We start from the raw sequence: 23,883 nt of genomic DNA, 5'->3' as shown, positions 1-23,883 counted from the left end.
AAAAAAAGCGCTTGAGACTTGTTTTTTACTTTCCTCTTAGGCTACGTTTTAAATGCTATCGTATTTAAAATAAAGCTTAAAGAGTCTGCAAAGTAAACAAGGAGGAAGCAGGAATACCTACGCTGTACCAAAAGCTCAGTGGACGTTAAAAACTCATGTTGGAAATCAAGTAACACCGAAAGGGCAACGTCACGGTTTTCATAGTTTTTCTTCGGGCTTTTTGTCCCGCAAACTGATAATAAATGTTTATTCCGCAAACGTGCGAAGGAAAAAAAAATAAAAAATAAGCGCCAGATAACCAGAAGCGGTCGTCACGGCGTCGACGTGACAGACGGCTTGAGCGCGACTGCGAGATAGAATGAATCGTCAAGGCCGCGCTGAGCTCCTTATCTAGTACGTCTGCCTCCTTATTTTTACACTCGAGGTAAGAGTAAACTCGAATCTTCTAGAACAGTGGTTCTCAAACAATGATGCTTCGCAGACCCCTTCTGGATTGGCGGGGATGATGGAGGACCCTGTTTTGTGTTGAGGAGAAGGGATATATGTCTAGGTTAAATATGATAATGATTTAATAAGTGAAAATAACTGAGGGCTAGTTTGAGTAGACATACGCACAAGAAAACTCACTCTGAAATTAAAGCGTTTCTGCTCTATCTGAAAGAAGAAATACAACTTTTTGCCGGGCAGTGCTTCGCGGACCCCTAGAAGGCCTTCGCTGACCTCAAAGGGTTCAAAGGTCTTCTAGAACCACTGTTCTAGAAGCATGGAGAAGCGTACCTCCTCGGTCATGCACGCATCAATACTTTTTTTTGCGGCTTATCCAGTGGAAAGCAAAAGGTACACCGAAAAAATGTGTTTTTTGTATGTGTGTATGTGTTTGCGTGTCTTTTAGCCTTTGACTGCCCTCTAGCTCAAGCGGAGCAGGTGGCGCTGCCGTCGACGCCCGTGTGTGTAAACGTACGTGACAAAGATAAAAAATGTGCGCGTCAAGAAGAAAAAAGATTTCTTTTTTTTTTTTTTTTGTAATTCAGGGGCATTACTGGAGACGGATCTTGGGGGAAGAGACGGTGTACCGCTCGTGAAAGCTTTTACGGGCTGTTCCGTAACTGAGCTGATCGATACTTTGTTTCAGATTAAGCCAAACCGCAGCCGACTTTGCGGTCTATTGGAGCCACTCAAGCCGAGCCAAAAAAATTGCAGTGGCTTAGGTAGGCTACGCCAGGATATACGTAGCGTGAGCGGTCGGGCACATCGCTCAGCCTCCTGGCGACGCCGCTTTGCTAGATGTTCCTCCCTTTGCTCCGGTGTCTCCGCAGCACGTTTAGCCTTCTTCTGTTCGTTCTTCCTACGCTCAACGGCTAATTGCCAGGCAACTACTTCGGGATCCGATGAGTTAAGCTTCTCCGCTCTTCTGCGCCGCTGAGCAGCAATGTCGCTCTCCTTCTTCATGGCTATACCCCACTGGCAAACGCCCCGCTATATGTATACCCCCGCTGATACCTCTGGGCACGCGCACAAAATGAGAGGCGCTATAAAGCGGCTCTCGTGCAGCGTCAGACTTGACTACTGCGCAACGGAGGCGGATAGCTGGGCACGCGCCGGAGCCAGTGCGTTTGCCGCGGCTGTGATGTCACTCCTCTGGAATCCGCAGACCGGCGAGGCGCGCGCGGCGGCGGCGGAGCGCGCGGCGGCGGCGGCGGCTCCGGCGCGCCAGCCGTGCACCGTGTGACGTCACTGCTCCTCGCGCATGCGCAGCACGGCTGTCCAGGAGCAACGCGAAACTGCTCAACCTCGGGCAGCGTAGCTCACGCTACAAAATAAAGAGCGTCGTGACGATGCACTTTTGGCACTGCTTCACTGGCTCCACGGGTCGTAAAGTCGGTCGTCGTCGAAACTGAGGCTCTCTAATACTTCGATGTTGAAAGTAGCGAACGTAGCGTAGCGCAGAATCATGGGCCCTTGATTGGGCGGCGAGCAGAGTCACGATATCCGCGACAAATCAGTGTCTTGTATGCATAGCAAAAACACGGAGTAGCGTGCAACACGCTACACCGCGTTCTGCTATGCGCTCGACGTCGGAGTATAGCAGAGCCTTTAGATTCAAAAGGCGTATACTAACGTTGACAGAGTACGAGTGATTTGTTTTTCTGAATTCATAGAAAAGGAAAAAAAAAACGACGCCATATTTGAGGGCGCTGTTTAGAGCGCTTGCTCAGAAGGAGCTCACATTAAGAGGCTGCAAAGACCGGCCATCTCGACGGTGTGGAATTCTCGTTGCAAAAGAACTGTAGAAGCTCGCCCGGTTTCACGCGCTCGGCAGTCGCGCACACAGCTATGGCCGCCAGTGAATACTCCCTAGGCCCTGTCACACTGCGGAAACAGTCGGAGAACTTTGTCCTTCAAGACGAGGAAAACATGTTTTCGGGAACCCTGTCACATTGCGGAAACAGCAACAGTCCGGAAACATGTTGCAGTCGTCCGAAAACCATGTTTCCCAACTTGTTCTACGACACTCGGGGAACATCCTGTCACACCGAGAAAGCGTGTTGGAAGAACACAAATTGCCTCCTCTCCTGCGCGCTGCCTCCCTCTCTCTCTCGCCCTCGTCTGCCCGGCCGGCTCGGCTAAGCTTCAAGCGCGAGCTCCGGGCTTTCAGCATCCCTGCCAAGCACGCGCGCTCGTGCAGTGCAAGCACTGTTCTGGGCCAGATGCTCGCGCTTGTAGCATCGGCTGCGTCTGGACCGAAGCTGAAACGAAGTATAGGCGGCTAGGCTCAAATCCGCTGGCTCCGCTCGCCCCTTGAATCGCTGCCATTTTGGATCGCCGTCTCATCCACGTCGCTCTACCGTAATCGATTCATCAGCCGCGCGAACCATCTCGTGTTCTCTGGATTTGGCGGTTGCGTTCTGCTACAGGGCTAGACCCTTGCACGATGGCATACGCGCCGGCCGCAGCAGCAGCTTCTGCTTTGGTGCTTCTTTGTGCCATCGATTCAGATGATTCTGATGATCAGCTGCCGCCGCGCAAGAAGCCGCGTTCAAAATGGCCCTTCACGCTTGACGTTGGCCCTGTCACATTGAGGAAACACGGCGGAGACATCAACAAAACATGTTTCTCAACAGTCGGGAAACATGTCGGCCGTGGGCTCTGTTGCCCGACAACCCTGTCACATTGAGGAAACAGCAACACAACATGAACGACAGCGACAGTGTTGTCTCGGTGTGACAGCTTTTGGAAACGGAAACCTCGGCAACTTGCGTCGGACGACACGTGTTGCCCATTTCGGTGGCTGAGCGAATTTGTTTCCAGCAACACCGCATCTATATTTTTCAGTACAGATAGTCGCACGAGAATACTTTGTGTTCTAGAGGGTGTAGTGGCAAGAGCGGCGCCCGCTTACAATGAAGCGCGTGAAGACGGTCGATGTAGATACCGCAAGTGGCGCTGGAGTTCTGCGGCCTAGGAGAATTAATGGCACGCGTGCGATGAACGAAGAAGACGACGAGGGTGACGCGGTACGCTTCTCCACTGATCTTTATGACAATTGCTGGATCGCGCTTCCCCGCTTGTTCGCTGCAGCGCAAGTGAAGCCACCGGACTTCACTCGCTTGGGATACGATTTGCCGTTTTTGCTAGCCTTTGCTGCGGTTTTCCAGCGTGCTGTAGACACGTTTTCTACTCGTTCGCCGTCATTCGCCGAAGAAGTTTTTTGAAGACTCTGTGTATTGTTGAGACTTGCCGTTGTGAACACGTGGAAAATTTTACGAAAGTGCAGTGTCGCAGGAAAAAGGCACAACGCGTCGAAAGGAAGGGCTGGCGGCGTGCTCAAAGCTTCCTTGGCACGCCGAAGTGCCGTGTCTCTGTGCCTTCGCACGCTTGGATACCGACCAAGAACCGACGCCGTGTGTATGTGTTTAGCGAGTGCAATGTGCGTGAAGCTGCTCGTGCCTCTGCATCAGCGTCTTTTCCCCTCGCGGTTTAGGAACGAGCTTAATCCAGCGTCCACTAGCGACGGAAGATGGGGGGAAGGTACGTCTTTTTTTCGTCCTTAGACGATTTACACAATACCGTGCACAACAGCTCCTCATTACTGATAAGTGCTGGCTTATTATCAACCTACTTAATTGCACTTGACGTTTGAGCGCGGCTCGCCTAATTGTAATTGGTCAACAGATTGCACACGACCATATCGGCCGCGCTTCAAAGATTTTCATTCTCGCCGTCTTGTACTTTTGCTTTCGAAAACCCCCTGACTCCACAACGTTGCCCTATTCGTGCTCCCACGGAATCTATTAGAGTAGACTTGGGACATAGCCATGGTTAATATAGTACTTAAGAACACGTACAGATCTCCCCCTTTTATTGATAGCAACTCACCGGAACAGCTGGGCGATCCAGAACTCCGTGGCCGATATATATACATGATCTAAAGGCATCTACGCGCGACACACGTTCAGAACTTTGGCGCGGTGTCAATTCTTGACCGGTATCCAAGCGTGCGAAGGCACAAAGATGCATCACTCGGCGTGCCAAGGAAGCTTTGATCACGCCGCGACACCGGCGACACGTTTTCGACGAGTTGTAGCTTTTGATACGGCTTCACGCACATTGCACTCGCTGAACACATTCACACGGCGTCGGTTCTTGGTCGGTATCCTAGCGCGCGACGGCACAGAGACACGGCACTTCGGCGTGCCAAGGACGCTTTGAACACGCCGCCAGCCCTTCCTTTCGACGCGTTGTGCCTTTTTCCTGCGACACTGCGCTTTCGTAAAATTTTCCACGTGTTCACAACGGCAAGTCTCAACAATACACAGAGTCTCAAAAAACTTCTTCGGCGAATGACGACGAACGAGTAGAAAACGTGTCTACAGCACGCTGGAAAACCGCAGCAAAGGCTAGCAAAAACGGCAAATCGTATCCCAAGCGAGTGAAGTCCGTTGGCTTCACTTGCGGGAGCGGCAAGCGCGATCCAGCAATTGTCATTGAGATCAGTGCGCTTCTCCAAAATGTAGCACCGTAGAACTTCTTTCGCAGCTATTAAGCCTGCAGCCCAAGTGATAGCGTTGCTGAACGATGTGTCAGTACTGGGGGGGGGGGGGGGGGGAGGCGATATTAATTAAATAATCTCCCTCAAAACACGGGAATATTTCAAGTAGAGGATAGCACACACTCTAGAGGCATTAGTCCAAAGGCAGAACTACACTTTACTATACTTCGTTTCACGTTATGTTGTACCGTAGCGAAGGCTAGAAGCGCGAGCTCATAGCGTTGGCGGCTGCTCTTAATTCACGAGAGCGTGTGCCGCCGACATGTGCCTCAGAGCAAAGAGCTCGCGCTTGTAGCCTTTCCTGCGGTACATCATAAGGTGAAACAGTATACAGAACAACATTCGCAGTTGTTTCGCACCGCGAAAAGCTCCAGTCAAACCACAGTACTAAGCGCCTAACAGCGCTGATGATGGGGCTGACAGGGGCGCGCTCCTAGGGCACAGAACAGCAGCGCCATGGTGTCGTCTACGCGCAAAATCTTCACAAAGCGGCCGCCACTCTTGCCACTACAACCCTTTCGAAACACTGTATCAGAGCGGTCGAGTTTATTCGAGCAGTTCAGTGTTTCGCTCGAGATGCCGTCGAGCCCTTCAACTGTGCCGTTCACTTCGACTGAGGAGGCGAAAATGATCACGATGGTCGAGGAACGTCGATTTTTGTGGGACGTGCGAGATGAGCGATATCACCGACGTGATCTTAAAGACAAAGGGTACAGCGACATCGCAGAAGCGTTGGGGCCCCAGTTTACAGGTATGTATGAATGATCCGGCCCGGGATTTGCTTTAGGCCGCTCTTGGAGTGAAAAGACAAATTACTTCGCTAATATTTTCGCCTTCACTTGAGCAAAATATGTCTGCGCCCTGCCTTGTTGAGTGCATTTGGTATCAAGCCTCGGGATCCCCTCGTGAGCGAAGGTTTTATTAAATACTTTAGTAGGGGGAATACATTCCACTCCGCTCATTTGCATTAGACATAACGCCTACAGCTCCGAATCCAGGCCTGACGGTGTGGAGGTCCGCGTCAGTCCACGCGCATGTGCACGTGGATCTTCGCGGCCAGAGCCGTTCGCGGCGGCCACGGCGGTGTCGTTTCCGCAAGGTGCGTCGATTGGGAAGGTTACGGCGGCACAGCGCAGCAAAGTATTCGGCGCAGCACTGGGCTATACTTCGTTTCACCTTATCTGCGAGCGAAGCCAAAGCTAAAAGCGCGAGACCAGCGCTTTTTGCGTTTCTCCCCAGCTCGCGCGCTCGAGCAAAGCCTGAACGCACGGAGCTTTCGTGCTCGCGCTTCCAGCTTTGCCTTCGCTCGCACATAAGGTGTTCGTTGTGTTCTTTATTTATGCGCGTATATATGTATAAATAAAATTATATAGATTAAAAGGCACACAATCGAACGGCCAGCGGCGCGCGCGCACCGGGCGACGGCGCGCGCCGCTGGCCCCATCATCATTATCATCATTTACCGCCCGGTAGCCGAGCCCTCCGCGACGATAGATGGCTCTCGCCAAGCCAGAAAACCTGTCCGCGCCGAAGCTATTGTATTTGAGAGGAGTGGAATGTATTCCCTGTAGTAAAGTATTTGGTTTTATATTTCGTTGCGACGTATTGCGCAAGCGAGTAACATAGACACTTCCGTCGCCTATGCGCTCGTGCAAGGGAAGCACGATCAAGCAGCAAGAGCTCGCGCTTGCGGCCTTTGCACTTAGTTCAAGTGAAGGTGACACGAGAGTATGTGTGCTTAATATAGCTTTCACATAATTATCAATGCCACAAAGAGCGAGTGTAGTTACACGCGCTGAGAGTGCCGATGTCCGCAGCAGTGATTTTTTGGAAGCAACCATATAAATCGAACGGCATTTCGCACGCGCATTCGTCGAAGCCCTTTGTCGAAATTTACTCCGACTATTTTAGAAAAGGCCAGCGCACGGAGTGTGCATAACTGCGTTCTCTTATGCTCCTTGATGGTTGGGTAATTTCGTAAAAGGTCTATTGTTGCCTTTTTTCGAAATAATTTCGTGGACTATACGGTATACCTACCTTGCTTTGCTTCTCCAATCACTCTCACACCTGAAATGAGCCAGCATTTATATTCCACACTCGAATCTGATCTAAAGGGAGGGGCACATAGTCAGTTTGAGCCATATATGGCACCCTTGAATGACTTATTTTACGATCATGCCGCTACGTAACATACAATAATTTTTGTTTCATACAGCGGCAGATGTCAAATCCAAGTTTTCCAATCTACGGTCACAGTTCCAACGAGAAAACCGAAAGGTTAAGTAAGGCAAGGAACAAATCGGGGACAAGCCCCGATGACGTTTGCGTACCCCGATGGGGGCACTACAGGGAACTGCTGTTCCTGTTGAGTTCATGCCCCCGACACGAAAGCCAATCGAATATGTCTGGCTCCAATGTAAGTGACAAACAAGAGTACACTCTAAGAAAAAAAGGGTGTAGTCGGGTGCATCAGGCGCTGATGCACCCTTTCCCTGAAAGGCGCACCCTCCGTTTCCCAGCCAGTGTGCCTGTACACCGACAATGAGCATCCCCCTCTCCCTTAAAAACATCTAGGTGTACCAATGCACCGCCACGCTAGCCACGCGCCCCGATCAGCTTGTGCTTGGATTCCCCCATGGGGGTCACTCTTTGGGATGGGCAGTTTATTAGGATGTATGGAGCTATCGTGTACCCTCGGTATTGACAGCATAGTGGACGCTATGCTTGTTTTAGGCCAATCGGGTCTCCGGGTAGGATCACGTGACTACAGTCTCCAAGCTAGAGATAAGGCCGAGCACGGCACCAGCCTCAAGGCCAAGGCCACGGATAGCATCCACTGCACTATTAACTTTGGGTCGAACTTTTAAGAGGATATAAGCGACAAATCCTTTCATTGTTGGGTTGCCCCTGAAGATAAGCCTTTGAGAGGGTGGCCCCTTTTGGCCTTGAAGGAGCTGCAATTTTCATACTCATTTCTTTTTCTTTCTCTCTCTAAGCTGAAAGCATGGAAGAAGGCGCGCAGTTACCGGACCAATGAACCGAAGGCTTTTTTTATCCCTCAACTCCTCTGTCTGAGCGCGGAGACGGCAGGAGCGTGATCGTGTGGTAAAGGTTTCACGGATGACGTAGTAGCTTCTTTCGACCTCGGAATGTCTGCTTCCCGGCCTAGTTGCTTGTGTGCTGTGCTGCCACCAGCAAGGCTGCCGTAGATTTCGCCCGCGCCAACGTATTCGAGTGTACCAAGATTTCCAGTGTTTGAAAAGTCCTACGCGTGTATCGGCAACAGGGGATTTCTTCAAAAAAGCCCAAGGAAGTTATGTGATGTGTTTAGTGTTCGGTTCGGCCAATTACTTTTCGGCCACATCCTGTTGAATCTTCACGGACCCCTTTCTTTTCGTTTTTGTGTTTGTGTGGTTCTGCAGTGCCCGTGTCGACATATATATCGGATTACATATTTCAAGTCCGGTATTTTCATCGTAAGTGCACTGCAACCTACTCCTTTGCAACAACTGACCGTTCTGTTCCGGATTACCTCTAGAATTAGGCAGTGTCTATTTTCTATCAGCCGGGAGAATAATTTTCCCGAAATTCTATCGGCAGTCGCCTGCCATTAGCTGTATACAATCATGTGACAACTGCAGGTGGAATACTGACTTTCTTATTCTCCTGGCGTTTTGTGAAAACATGTTTTTGTCGATACACGTTTTGTAGACACGTTTCATCGACGCTAACGTTTCATCGTCACTCGTTAGGCAAAATGCACGCTGCAGGGACATTTTGTCGCGCGTTTGTCTCTGAGGCGCGTGTTCACCGACCCAGCCGACCCGTTCGCGCCGCTTCGTGGCGACAGTCTGCGGCGGCTCATTACAAAAATGTTAGCCCACCTGTCCCACCCATACACGTCACTTCGCGGATACATTCTGGGGCGGCTCATTACAAGAAAAGAAAGGAGAGAAGCTAAAATAGAAAAGCTAATCTGAGCTGTCGACGAAACGTCGTTCGATGAATTAACGGCGACTGCCGGTGGATATTTGTGGAAATAAATCTACGGGCTGCTGGCAGAATGGACACTACCTAAAAGTCAGCCCCGGTTCTTGTTTGCTTAGTAATCTTTTCAGTTGCGTAAAATCTTCTTTGTACGTCTTCAGATATCACGGATTGCTTGCAAGTTTGTACTTGTTTACGGAATAGGCTGTCTAATAAACTTCTATGAGATTTGAAAACAATACCGTGTGTCCGTTTACCTGCCTTTTTGCAATCACCGGGGCGCATACATTTTTTACTGTTTTCCTTGATGTCTTAAATAGGTTTATGAAGTTATGAAACGGGTGCATCAAGTGGTGTAACCATGCACCTTTGAATCGGGTGCATCTGTGTTCTCTTCGAATTCAGCGAGTGTAGAAAGAGGTGTAACAGTACACTATTGAACGGGGTGCTCCTGTGTTCCCTTTGAGAGCAGTAGGTGTAGAAAGGGGAGTAATTGTACACTATTGAGCGGGGTGCGTCTGTGTTCCCTTTGAGTGAAGCGGGCGTATGAAGAGGTGCAATGGTACACCATCGAATGGGGTGCATCTGTGTTCCCTTTGAGTGAAGCGGGTGTAGAAAGAGGTGTAACCGTACACCATCGAATGGGGTGCACCTGTGTTCCCTTCGAGCGTGATTTCTGTAGAAAAAGGTGTACATGTGCACCACACCAACGGGTGTACACGTACTCCCATATTTGGGGTGCACTTGTATTCCCCCAAAGGGTGTAGTATATGTTACAAGCACTTACACCCCCTATGGGTGTACCCCATGACACCCTTTTTTTTTAGAGTGTAGCGACTACAGGTGCACATTTATTTGCACATATGGCAGCACTTTCTTCACATGCATGTCATCTCAATCAGTAGAATGCGATGAGCTTCCGACGCCACATTCATACCGAGTGTGCCACACAGCATATCATTTCGAGGCTCCATAATTATCTTCACAAGCATGTCACGTAAACAATCCCAATGTTAACAGTACCCGATACTCCCTGTTGTTAATGTTAATCGGTGGATGTCAAAAATAAAACATGGCATTGGGGCCAATGTCTTCAATCTAAGCCGAAACTTAATTTATTGGTTGAATTCTCTCTCTCACAATGTGGTTTCTCGTTATCATAAATCCTTGACAACAAAAAGGGCTCTACCCAAGAGAACAAAATTAACAGGGTGATTTCTTTTGAATTCGACCAAACTTGTCGGGGGGGGGGGGTCTTTAGATTTAATCGTAAAAAATATATATGATACCCGAATCCTTGTGATGAAAGAAACTGCCTTTGAAAAAAATTAGAATTGCATAGTTTGAGAGAAAAAAATTCTGAGGCGCTGCAGGGTAGAACACGTCAAATTCCCAATTTGATTTTATCTCGACTTTAGCCGCCATTTACAAAATATCGAATTCTTGCAGAATTATTATATTTATTACGCAATATATACGCAGACTTGGCTATTTTTAGAGGTAAATTTCTGTCTTCTGTTATTTTAAATTAATTTTCTAAAAATCTCAAACATGCAACCTAGAGCAAGTGTGACGCAACTTCGGACAGCTATATAAAACGAACGGTAGGGCGCAATGACGTGAGACATATATCTGTGCGTAGCTATCAATGTAAGCTATCGATTGACATGTATTTTCTGGTTATTGTGTTTACCGTGTTGTTTTTATTCTGCCACACATATAGACAAAAATGAAAAATATGCAAATTTTGAAATCAATTTTCTCAAAAAAGCCATTTTTTATTTTGTTCATACTTTTTTAATTTATTGCCCAGATTCTGCTTAATAACCGGGTATAAATATTGCTTGACCTTTTTTTGTTGTAGTTTTAGGACAACCAGTTGAATAAGTCATTTTTATCGCGTAATACCAACCTCCGGCTCCGGTATGCGGGCTTCACCGCAACATTGATAATTGGCTCAGCAATATCAGATTTCACTGACAACCACTTTACCTCGTTGCATTCCTAGTAATATACTTTTTACAAAACAAGAAATGTCACAAAAAAATGACAGAAGGCAAGTGGCGTAGGCAAATTTTTTTTTCTCTTCCAAACTTTTTTAATTGATTTCCCGTGTGTTGCTTACCAGCTGGGTATGCACGTTTTCTGGCGCTTTTCTTTATGTTTGTTTTTACATCAAAATAAAGAGCCATGTTCGTTACATCAGTTGCAACTGGTCCAGTTGTTAGGTGAAGTATAGGTTCAGTAACCTCTTCGCGAGCGCCAGCAAAAGGCTGCGATTCTTATCATGAAGATTACCATGCGACTCTTAGTTGACCTCGGCGTGCGCCGTTGCAAGAGGGTTATACTAATCTTGTTAGAGTGGAACTCGCGTCGTCACAGGCTGTCGCAATGCATCACTGCGAAGTGGAACTGTGTGAGGCAGTCCTTGTCCTTCTCCCAATAAATTTATGGGCGGAAGCTTGAGACTCTTTGGTGCCCGAAGTTTCTGTAGCTCGGCTGGGTCAAGTTTGTCAAAAGGAGAAAACAAATGCAGTAAACACTAGACATTATCACGCCGGTCGATGGAGTCGTAGCTGTATACATACAGCTTTTGCGGATACTTATTTGTTTCAAGGGTGGCAAGTTATCACCAGTACAAACATGGCCACAGTGTCGGCAAGAGCATCAGAACAAAAAGGAAGGTTTGGTTGGCTTATCATTTTGTCTTCGTTGCAGCGCTTTTCTCCGGAACTAATGTTTGTAGTCCTCTTTGAGCCCCTGGTGCTATGGTCTGTCTGTTTCTCTTATCCATTATTTATTTTTACTTGTAAGCGAATAACACGCACCATGACATTTCTGGCGTCCTTAGGTTGATTCGCTAATCAGTGTCTATATTTGACAAACTCATCTAGTATAAGAGAATAAAAAAAATATAAGAAGAGGGCTTGCAGCAATGAATTTGTATAAGAGAACTGCGGGACTGCGTCGAAAGCAGAAAGCCGGAACCTCCCGAGGAATGAACGCGTTATTTTGAACTCAGCCATGGCTGCAGTTTTCAGCTTTAAAAGAAAGAGTTGCGCGGACTACTTCGAGAGACATAAGCGAAAGGTATACCGCAACCGACGTTTTCGTTATGTCACCGATCTCAACGTAGACGCCTTGAAGATGATCCTGCCTCCATCGAAAGCCGCGGCTCTTGCGTTGCATGACGTGCTCTGTGTCACGTTCGCCCGGTCCGACACGCGAAATGATTGAGACAAGACCAGGTGAGACAAAGGCATGTACATACGTAATAATATAATGAAAGGAAATCAGGAGGTAGTTATCAACAATAAAGAAAGAAAAGGAAAAGTTCAAAGCAGACCGGAGTCCAATGTGGTCAAGTCCCCACAAAAGCTCGACTCACGCCTGACGTGGCGGGGCTTCAGGAGCGTAGCGGTGCTCGTCGTGGCCTCAGGCGCGTGGCGGGGCTCGTCGTGGCCTCAGGAATCGGAGCGTTGCCGGGTTCTTCGTGGCTTGAGGAACTGTAGCGTTTCTGGGCTCTCAGGAACCGGAGCGTTGCTGGGCTCTCAGGAACCGGAGCGTTGCTGGGCTCTCAGGAACCGGAGCGGGGCCGGTTACGGTGAGGCTTCAGGAGCCGGAGCGTGGCCGGGTTCTCGGGAACCGGAGCGGGGCCGGTTTCGGTGAGGCTTCAGAAGCCGGAGCGTGGCCAGGGTCTCAGGAACCGGAGCGGGGCCGGTTTCTGTGAAGCTTCAGTAGCCGGAGCGTTGCCGGCTTCAACAAGCGACGGGTCAGAACTCCCGCACCTGCCCTTCGTTTCTCGCGATCCTATTCTACTTCTCTTCTCTTCTTTTTCTTCTTTTCTTCCCAGCTCCACACCCGTGACAATGCCCCCCAACTTTGAGAAGTTCATCGTTGAACTTCTTCTACACCGTCAATCTTGAAGTTCATTGCTAAAGTCTCGGACTGACGGTAATTCCTGCCGGCACTTGCGCAGCACTCACTCTTGGCCTGGGCGATCTCGAGCCTTGGCAAAGACTGCATCCGTTCTCGTAGCACTCGCAGCACCAGTCTACACTTTTGACCGCCCCCGATGTAACACAGCTCCTTCATTTCACGCTCGCGCGCAAAGTACAAAAAAAAAATCATGCGTGAAGAACTTCGAAATAAAACTCAATTCACATTAAATTGCCTCCCTTTCCCCCCCTCAAAAAAAAAGAACCATGTTTGCACTTCGAAACCATGCAGTAACTCGATCCCCGTATTACCCCATGCGCTATCGAGCAAGAAAAAAAATAGGCACGAGGGCATTCTAAGTCTAAATTCCTTATTTACATCCGACTTAAGTAGTCTGCACCTACATTATCCTTCCCCTTAATGTATTCGACGTGAAAACTATAGTCTTGCATCTTCATACGCCATCGCATGACTCGACTGTTGGTGTGTTTAGCCTTATTTAAGAATTCCAACGGCTGGTGGTCAGTTTGCACTCGGAAATGCTTGCCATATAAATATAGTGCAAACTTTTCAACGGCCCAAACTAGTGCCAGGCATTCCCTTTCAATCGTGGCATAGTTCTTTTCCGCCTTGCTTAACCGTCTGCTTGCGTACGCGACAGGGTGCAGTACGCTATCTTTTTCCTGTAGAAGGACTGCTCCCAAACTGACGCTTGAGGCGTCTGTACGTAGCACAAATTCCTTGTCTAGGTCGAAAGCCATGAGGATGGGAGGTTTACACAATTCCTCCTTCAGGCGCTTGAATGCCCTTTCCTGCTCGTCGTCCCACTGCACCTCGTTGCGAGTTCCCTTTTGGGTCAACACTGTCAGAGGAGCCGCCACCTCTGCGTAGTTAGGAATGAATTCCCTGTAGAATCCAGTCAAACCCAGGAATGACGTGACCTGACGTTTTGTTGTCGGCCTTTGCGCCTCTTGGATCTTCGTCAGGATCTCCTGTCTTGGGGCTACTTGGCCTGATCCTAATCTGTGGCCGAGAAAGCTGATTTCGTGAAATCCAATTTCACATTTTTTTGGCTTGACTCTGATCCCCGCATCGCGCAGCCCTCCGTATAGCCTTTAGTGCATCTATGTGCTCCTCCCATGAGTCCGTTGCCACCAGAACATCATCGATATAGTGGTGTGCATTCGGTATGCCTCTTAGTAGGATCCGCATCAGCTTCGTGAAAGTCGCGGAAGCTGTCTTTAAGCCGAACGGCATGAATCTGAAATGATACAGACCGCTCAAAGCTGAGAACGCTGTTTTATGCTTTGATGATTCTGTCATGGGGATCTGCCAATATCCTTTGGCTAAGTCTAACTTTGTGAAGAAACGTTTACATCCCACTTTAGCAAACGTGACATCTACCCTGGGAATGGGCTCGGCATCGGCTACCAACACGTCATTTAGCCGCCTAAAGTCAATGCAGAATCTGCTGGACCCATCCGACTTCTTCACTAATACTATAGGCGCGTTGAATGGTGATGTTGATCTCTCGATCACTCCCAGCCGCAACATCTCTGTTATTTCCTTTTCCACTGTTTCGTGTACCTTTATCGGCAGAGGGTACTGTTTAACATGCACTGGTGCCTGAGTTGTCAGCTTCAGATCGCACTCAATCAAGTTTGTTTTTCCGGGTAGATCAGAGAAGATTTCTTCGAATTCTCCAATCAGAGTCGCAACTTGTTTCTTCTCCTCTGTACTCAGGGCCATATTCACCAGTACGTCTTGCCCGTTTTGTTGTCGTGTCAGGGACAGAGTCGGGACATCGTCTATGCCGTCTTCCTCGTCGTTTTTGTTGTCATCGTCAGTTGCTGTTGCCGCGCTGCACCTCGGTGCCGCCGGGTCCATTTCGGTCCTCTCTTCATATTTTTTGAGCATATTTACATGGAAGGCTTTTCTCGTTGCGGCAATCTCCAGCTCATAGTCAACTTCATTTCTTCGCGCCGCGACGATGAAGGGACCCTTCCATTGCATGAGCAACTTGTTATTGTCGCTTGGAAGGAGGATTAGTGCTTTATCCCCTACCTTCATTTCTCGGTTGACTTTCTTCCGATCATAATACGCCTTGTATTTTACCTTGGCTTCATCCAAGCAGTGGTGTGCCAGTTTGCAGGTCTCCTCCAGTTTGTCTCTCAGTTCCATGACGTAGCTGTACGTCGTTTTTGTTTCCTCGTTCAACGCCTCGTTGGACCACACTTCTCTTAGTATAGTTAATGGCCCCCGTACCGTTCTCCCATATAACAACTCAAATGGAGAGAATCTCAAACTGGACTGGGGTACCTCCCGGTAAGCGAACAACAGTGCTGGCAGGTACCGGTCCCAATCCTTGGTCCTCTCCTGACACATTCTACGTAGAATCAACTTTAAAGTTCGATTGAATTTCTCTACCAACCCGTTGCTCATTGGATGATAGGGAGTAGTCAAAAGGCGTCTCACTGACAGCAGGCGACCCACCTCCTTCATCAGGTCTGAAGTGAACGCGCTACCACGGCCACTAAGGACCTCTCTCGGTACGCCGTATCGCGTAAACATGTCAACTAAAGCTTCCGCTACTACCGGAGTCCCGATGGTTTTCAAGGCTACCGCGTCGGGGTATCGAGTAGCCACATTCACCATGGTTAAGATGTATCGGTTCCCCGAGTCTGATTTGGGAGCAATCGGACCAATGATGTCAATGGCCACCCTCTGAAAGGGAGTTACAATCGTCGGCATGGTACCTAAGGGGGCCTTGACTACTCTCCCTTTGGGGACCGTCCGTTGGCAAATGTCACACGACCGCACGTACCTCTTAATGTCGCTTTGGACACCCGGCCAAAAGAACTCTTCAGACACTAGTGCTATTGTGTTGCTCACGCCTTGGTGGCCTGACATTATTCCGTCATGTGCCATCCCGGTGACAGTTCGCCGAAACTTTTTCGGGAGAACCAACTGGTCGGTTTTTCTTCCGGAACTGTATGTACAGCTCCTGTAGAACAGCTCATTCCTAATGAAAAACTCGTACCTCGTTCTGCCCCTGTGCTTCTTGGTTACTTTCCCAACGTCGTGGAAGCATTTCTTCAGGGTTTCGTCATTCTTTTGCTCCTGAATGAGCTCCTCTTTAGTTGTTTGAAGCAGTGGTACCTCAGGTACTCGCAGTTCGGGAGGCGATGGCGGGGGTCGACATGTAGGTTTCTTGATCTGCTCAGCCCCCGCGGTGCCCATGAACTCTTTATCGCCCCATTCGAGTAAAGATTCGTCAACAGAGCGTTCTAGAGACTCCACATGTGTCTCTTTCGCCAGGACGCCTTCCGTCCCGGTCTTCTGTTCATCGGCTGGCTCTGTCGCCGACATATGAGCTTCCCTCATTTTCACATTCAAACTCCAGTTTGGATCGGGGTCATTGGCATCTCGTACAAGCGGCACATTTCCCAACACCAGATCGTACAGAGGGTCGTTTACACACTTCGCTGTTAACTTTCCCGTGTAGTATGGTGTCCTAACTATAATCTCGGCCTCGGGAAGGTGCCTTACTGTTTTGTCCAGTAGAAACACCGGGCTCAATATTCCCGTGTACGCTTCCTTCGGAACCAAGCTCTGGCGAACAACGACGGTGTTGCAGCCCGTGTCCCTGAGGACAGTTATCTTGTGGCCACCCATATCTCCCTCTACAACTGGCAGATTTTCCACTAGAAACTTGGGAGGATGTCCTACTGCCGAGTTGACAACCGGAATCTTGTCACCATTCTTGAGGGTAACAAAGCCATCTTCGGGCTCGGTCACCTCTCCGTTTCTTGACTTCGTCCAAAGACATGACGCCCGATGATTGTCGTTAGGCTTTGACCTGCAGCTATCTGCACGGTGTCCAGTTTTCCCGCATTGCCAGCAAGTAATTCCTTTGGAGGCCGGCGGACGTCCATGACAGTTTTCCGCCTTGTGCCCAATTTTGTTGCATAAAAAGCAACGCAAAGCTTTCCTGCCCCCTCCTGTTTTAGACTTATCTGCTGCCGCTACACTAGACTGCTTACTCGTCTCGTCGATTTTCGACTTACTCATAGTAGGCTGGGCCTGAGCCTCTAGGAAAAGGTCCGCCTTTGACGCAACTTCTTGCAAGCCTTGGCATTCTCTCCCTCGGAGAAAAATAGTCAACTTGGTGGAGCAAGTGAGCAGAAACTGCTCGACCAAGACCTTATCACGGAGGGCTTCAAACGTGTGTTGAATATCGGCCATCTCAACCCACCTGTCAAAATACCCAGCGAGACGGGCAGCAAACTGTCTCCTTGTCTCTCCCTCTTCGGGCTTTGCGTCCCTAAACCGTTCTCTATACCCTTCTTTGGTGTAGCGAAACCTTTGAAGCAGTGCCAGCTTCACTCTCGCATAATCCAGTGCGTCTTCTGGCGACAACTGACCCACTACCGTCAATGCTTCACCAGTGAGGCGCAAACTCAGAGTCGTCGCCCATTTCTGCTGAGGCCAACCCATTCCCGTTGCAGTACGTTCAAAGCGTAGCAAATATGCATCTAAGTCATCCCTTCCTTCTTCGAACTGAGGAATTAACTTATGAGGGCTAAAGTGTCGCGCCTCGCCGGTTGTCGCGGCCAAGTTAGTAGCCTCTCCTTCACCTATACCTTGGATTGCATCCTGACGTGGCGCCCCTGCGCTTTGTACTGCCAACCGAAATTGCAGGACTTCGCGTTCTTTGTCCAACCGGACACATTCCTCCTCGCGTTCCTGTCGCGCCCACGCTCTTTCTTCTCGTAGTCTAGCCTTTTCGTCCTCCATCCATTTCTTCAACTCATCTCCCTGATAACCCAACTCCTTTCCCACCGCCATTAATTTCTCGTTCTCCATGCTAGTCTTTTTGACTCTAGCAATTCGTGTGTGTCCCGGACGAAGTGATTCAATTAAACTGATGGTAAATGGGATCCTGGCAGGCTCGCCACAATTGTCACGTTCGCCCGGTCCGACACGCGAAATGATTGAGACAAGACCAGGTGAGACAAAGGCATGTACATACGTAATAATATAATGAAAGGAAATCAGGAGGTAGTTATCAACAATAAAGAAAGAAAAGGAAAAGTTCAAAGCAGACCGGAGTCCCCGTGGTCAAGTCCCCACAAAAGCTCGACTCACGCCTGACGTGGCGGGGCTTCAGCAGCGTAGCGGTGCTCGTCGTGGCCTCAGGCGCGTGGCGGGGCTCGTCGTGGCGTCAGGAATCGGAGCGTTGCCGGGTTCTTCGTGGCTTGAGGAACTGTAGCGTTTCTGGGCTCTCAGGAACCGGAGCGTTGCTGGGCTCTCAGGAACCGGAGCGGGGCCGGTTACGGTGAGGCTTCAGGAGCCGGAGCGTGGCCGGGTTCTCGGGAACCGGAGCGGGGCCGGTTTCGGTGAGGCTTCAGAAGCCGGAGCGTGGCCGGGGTCTCAGGAACCGGAGCGGGGCCGGTTTCTGTGAAGCTTCAGTAGCCGGAGCGTTGCCGGCTTCAACAAGCGACGGGTCAGAACTCCCGCACCTGGGGTGCTATGTTGCGCTTTTTGGACTCCCAGGAGACTTGGAAGAGGGAAGTGACGTCAACCACTAGAGCAAACGCAGATTGGATGTTGACAGAAGAAGACAAAGTCAACACCCAATCTGCGCTTGCTGTGTCGTTGACGTCACTTCCCTCTCCCTAGTCTCCTGGGAGTCCAAAAAGCGCAACATAGCACCCCTGCCCTTCGTTTCTCGCGATCCTCTTCTTCCTCTCTTCTCTTCTTTTTCTTCTTTTCTTCCCAGCTCCACACCCGTGACACTCTGCCAGAACTGCTTCCAGTACACCGGTGAGAAGCTTTCATCATCTGTCAGTGATCCATGCTCGAGCTCTCCAGCAAGCTGCATCGAAGAGCACGAAGTAGTGGAAGGTCTTAACGAAGAGATTTCTGCTGCTGGGCTTGAAACAGCTCCTTTGCGCATGCCTTCTACAGTAAACCCGAAAAGCCGTCAGGCATATGCTGAAAGAAAACAGCGGGAGATTGAAGGATCACACAGCCGACAGGTACGGAAAAAGTTGGCGACTGCATATACCTTGGAGCCAAGTGGGTCAAGTTCTCGCAGTGATCAACCATGCCTCGGCTGCGACGGGTGGTGGGCAAACATCAGAGAGGCCTTTGTGAAGGCGGCATCTTACCAGGAGAGATGTCAGCTCCTCACGCTTGTGCCCAAGGGCGTAGCCACTAGGGAGGTAGAACGGCTAATTCCTGAGGCATCGAAGTACCTTCTGAAGAAATCAAAGCAGCTTCGTGAACGGTTCGGCGTATGGGAGCGTCCGGAGCCTTATCACGGTGGAAGCATAAGCGAGGACACCATACGGGCAGCCACGCAATATTACACCGACGACGATCTCGACTGTTCTCGGCAGAGCCCAAACAAAAAAGATGCTGTTAAGCTTCTGAAGGATGGCGAAGAACATGTGGTCGTGAAGCGGTATATGACAAGGTATGTCCGAGAGACGTACAGGCTGTTTAAGGAAGCAAACCCGGACTCAAAATTAGGTCTGACTAAATTTTACTTGCTGCGGCCAAAGTGGGTCAAGCTAAACCCTGAACAGACTGTCTGTGCATGTGTGTGCTGTACGAATTTCGATTTGTGCTTTTCCACCCTGAACAGCATGCGAGAAGAAAAAATAACAAAAGAGGAGATTCTCGCTTTGTGCCTCTGCCCTGAACCCTCGTCCGAATGTTTCAGAGGCAAATGCAAAGACTGCCCCTCGACTGACAGACTCTCCTTAGGATCATTGGAAATGGTGCCTGAAGAGGAAATTACATTTTTAACATGGGAGAATGGTAATTTGATAAGCAAGACTGCCGACTCCAGCGCCTTTTTGAAAGAGCTACAGAAATGGGCCACAAGGTTTTCCACGCACGATTTTATTCGTAGGACACAACGGGAAGCCATACGGATTGAGAAGTCTAGTGTGACCTCAAGACACATCGTCATGCACTTCGATTTTGCGGAGAACTGGACGGTAATTTTGCCACACGAGATACAGGAGTACCACTGGCACAAGCGTCAGCTCTCTGTGTTCACGTGTGTGGCATCCACGTCGCAAGGCTCAAAATGCTTCGGCGTTGTCTGTGAGGACTTATGTCATGACACTTCCCATGCGCTGCTGGCTCTGAGACTTATAGAAGACTGGCTGGAGGAGCACATCCCAGTTTATGCTTCACTAACGTACATATCCGACGGGGCACCTGCTCATTTTAAAAATAGATTTCAGCTGCATGAGTTCGAACGAGTGGGCCATACCCAATTGAAGTGGATATTTTCTGCCTCTGGGCATGGTAAAAACTCTTGTGACGGGGTTGGAGGGCTTCTCAAACACCACGCAACGGTGCACAACCTCCGTTCACCGGAGGAGCAGCTCGTCCGAACATCAGTAGATTTTGTGGACAAGGTTGGAAGGCGTGTCAAAAACGTAACTCTCATGAACATAACCGAGAAGGAGGTGAGTGACTTCCGCAGAATCAAGAAAACAGAGTGGAGTTGCGTACCGACTCGGAAAGGCATCCGCGCTTCGCACGTGTGGCGACGCGAAAGGGGCGAAGTGCAGCTTGAGCGAACTGTTCTATCTTCGTCTTAATGCATGAACCTCTGTGGTGCACGTGCGGAACTCTCAGATGATCTACGGCTTTGTTTTGTTTTGTTGTTAAAGCCTCTTCTTGTACATTTGCGCTTCTGTGAAAAATTATGTGTTTCTATAGGTGTGCCTTGTTAACCCAAATAAATTACTCAATAAATAGAGTGATTTTGTTAAACTGTTACCTATGAATGTTTTATTGCATACTGGCAACAAAAGAGTACGATTACTGTAAGCTGAAAAGCAACTTCCGATATGCTGTGCGTAGCCCAAAAAATTTAAACGTATGCAACAAGTAGTCCAAAAGCCGAAGGATGGACAAAATGTAGTAAATTTTTTTTTCACGTACCTCGGAATACTAAGGGCCAATGAAGGATAGGCGAAAGAATGCCATGCGGTAAATTAAAAAAATTCGAGCCGATTTTCCGATAATGTTTGTATAAAATAAAGATTGTCCGAAACGCATAAACGGGGATATTGTTTTTCTGGACTGGATAGTGCCGTAGAATGCAACCCGACATGATCGAAACGGATGAAACGTCTTGGATCTCTCCACTCGCTTAGGCTAGTTAACATTGATGTTAACTAAATTTACTTTTGTTGTTGTTTATCACGGCACAATGTTCAAACAAATAATTTAAATATATAAGTTTCGTGCAACCTCAGTAGTAAAACGTTGTCGTGGCGACGTTCGAAAATGCAAGCTGTGGCTTTGCAGACATCACTTCGTCAATTCAGCCATCTCTCATTTCTTTATGACGTTACTGATTTTTTGAAAAATATATTAGTAAAAATTCAACGGGGTAAAGTAGTTTTCAGTGAAATCTGATATTGCTGAGCCAATTATCAATGTTGCGGTGAAGCCCGCATACCGGAGCCGGAGGTTGGTATTACGCGATAAAAATGACTTATTCAACTGGTTGTCCTAAAACTACAACAAAAAAAGGTCAAGCAATATTTATACCCGGTTATTAAGCAGAATCTGGGCAATAAATTAAAAAAGTATGAACGAAATAAAAAATGGCTTTTTTGAGAAAATTGACTTCAAAATTTGCATATTTTTCATTTTTGTCTATATTTGTGGCAGAATAAAAACAACACGGTAAACACAATAACCAGAAAATACATGTCAATCGATAGCTTACATTGATAGCTACGCACAGATATATGTCTCACGTCATTGCGCCCTACCGTTCGTTTTATATAGCTGTCCGAAGTTGCGTCACACTTGCTCTAGGTTGCATGTTTGAGATTTTTTAGAAAATTAATTTAATATAACAGAAGACAGAAATTTACCTCTAGAAATAGCCAAGTCTGCGTAAATATTGCGTAATAAATATAATAATTCTGCAAGAATTCGATAATTTGTAAATGGCGGCTAAAGTCGAGATAAAATCAAATTGGGAATTTGACGTTTTCTACCCTGCAGCGCCTCAGAAGTTTTTTCTCTCAAACTATACAATTCTAATTTTTTTCAAAGGCAGTTTCTTTCATCACAAGGATTCGGGTATCATATATATTTTTTACGATTAAATCTAAAGATTTAATCCCGACAAGTTTGGTCGAATCCAAATGAAATCACCCAACAGGATTGACAAACAGCAAAAACAGATGTTCTGCAAATGAAATAAAAATGATTTCGTCACGCACATAACGTTTCTTTCCATTTCACAGTCGCAGACTCAATCACAAGCTGAATCACAGGCTGAACCAGATACAGGGGCTGGTGATAGTCCTTGGGGACACTTGGACGGCAGCGACGTAGTGGACCCCACAAGCTTTGGGTTAGAAGATGAGGCCTGCAGCCTGAGTCAAAGGGCCAACAGTGGTGTGACTCATAGTCCCCGTGGAATGTACAACGACGGTGCGAGCTCCAGTAGTGGTGGGAGCTGCACTGCGCAATCCAACAGGCCTGGAAAAAGGAGACAAGAAGAAAACTGTGCTGACCAGAAGTGGCAGCTTTTGGAGACTGCTGTGCACGCTCTTAAAAAATCAGTTAAGGCGACTAAGTCGAAAGATGAATGCGATGATTTTGGCGTTACAATTGCACACGCACTCTGGCGAGTGCCAGAAGGCCCACAGAGGAAACTGGCCAGCATGTTGGCATATCAGGCAGTTGTGAAGTGCTCTCTTAATCTAAACGATCAGGTCGAGATTGTACAGGCAGCACCTGATCAATGAAGACCCTGGCCAGCAGTTATTTCTCCTCTATTCAAACATTGCTCACTTTATATTTTCAGTTTTCCTTTCTTGATCATTGGGAACGGACGTAGATGTCTTGATCGCATGTTTGCAGCTCAAGTTTGAAGTTGTGTTTGTGTATTACAATCATTGCCGCAAATCAAACCATATGTAACAGTGAAATTGTTAAATGCCTACCTGAATGTTATTTTGTTTTAAAGTTTCAACTACTGTTCCAAGAGGTGATACTGCCACTCTTAGTGTTTATCATAGTTCACTTTAATGCTTTTACATTTCCTTTTTTGTGTGTGCTTATATGCAGTATTGTATTCAAATAATTTATTTTTGTTCCAACTTTTTCCTGTAATGACCCACAGGATAACAGTATTGGATAATAAATAAATGAAAGTATAACCAGAATGTTAGGGCGCAAACGAGCTGGTGATGATTGAACATGGTGAACTGAACCCCGAGGCTCGGGAAAAAGAAGGGCGACGAAAGGGAGGGAGAAGAGTCGCAACAGACTTCTTTTCTTCCTCTCCTTAGTAATACTTGTTTTTCCCGCAGTGTCTCAGGGTTTAGTTCACCATGTGGAAGTATAGTTATTAAAAAAAGACTGTCACATTACTTCTATAAAGTGTGTCATGCACTTCGAGCTGCTATACCAAATATTTGATTCCGCCATACTTTAGTGATACACTCTAGGCACCGAGTGCCCACATAACGTCAATCAAGCATGGGGCTTACTGACAACTCCGACAAACCAATAATGAGTGGTGCCGGGTGGAGCAAGAAGTCCAATATCAAATGGCAGAACAGGTGAGCTGGTGTATTGTTTAGAAACCAGGGGCAGAAAAAGATTGACACAGGCTAGCACAGGAAAGTTACAGCATGAAACCACACCCAGAGCACAGCTAACAAAAGCTTTTATCTTTAGCAAATCTTGTGAACAATTTTTAAGATGTTGTTTTCAGCTGTTAATTGTCCGTGTAAATTTTCCTGCTTCCAGTACAACCATATATATAATCCAAGTAATACTTCCGAGCTAGTATAATAAATGCAGTTACTTCCAGACACAGCACATTGATTCCGTGTAGTACCTGT

At 48.1% G+C, this 23,883-nt stretch overlaps 1 protein-coding gene across 1 annotated transcript; it reads right to left on the bottom strand.

Annotated features, from left to right (window-relative positions):
* Positions 1-14,469: 14,469 nt before the first annotated feature.
* Positions 14,470-17,221, bottom strand: LOC120849508. Its single transcript, XM_040221768.1, has 2 exons — positions 14,564-17,221; positions 14,470-14,475 (listed from the first exon to the last, which is right to left on the bottom strand). The coding sequence occupies exons 1-2, from the start codon at positions 17,219-17,221 to the stop codon at positions 14,470-14,472; spliced, it is 2,664 nt and encodes an 887-aa protein (XP_040077702.1).
* Between the last annotated feature and the right edge of the window lie 6,662 nt (positions 17,222-23,883).

Source organism: Ixodes scapularis, unplaced genomic scaffold, assembly GCF_016920785.2.
Source record: "Ixodes scapularis isolate PalLabHiFi unplaced genomic scaffold, ASM1692078v2 PGA_scaffold7__128_contigs__length_106722199, whole genome shotgun sequence".
Classification (NCBI taxonomy): Eukaryota; Metazoa; Arthropoda; class Arachnida; order Ixodida; family Ixodidae; genus Ixodes; species Ixodes scapularis.
This window is presented reverse-complemented; position numbering and strand designations above follow the sequence as displayed.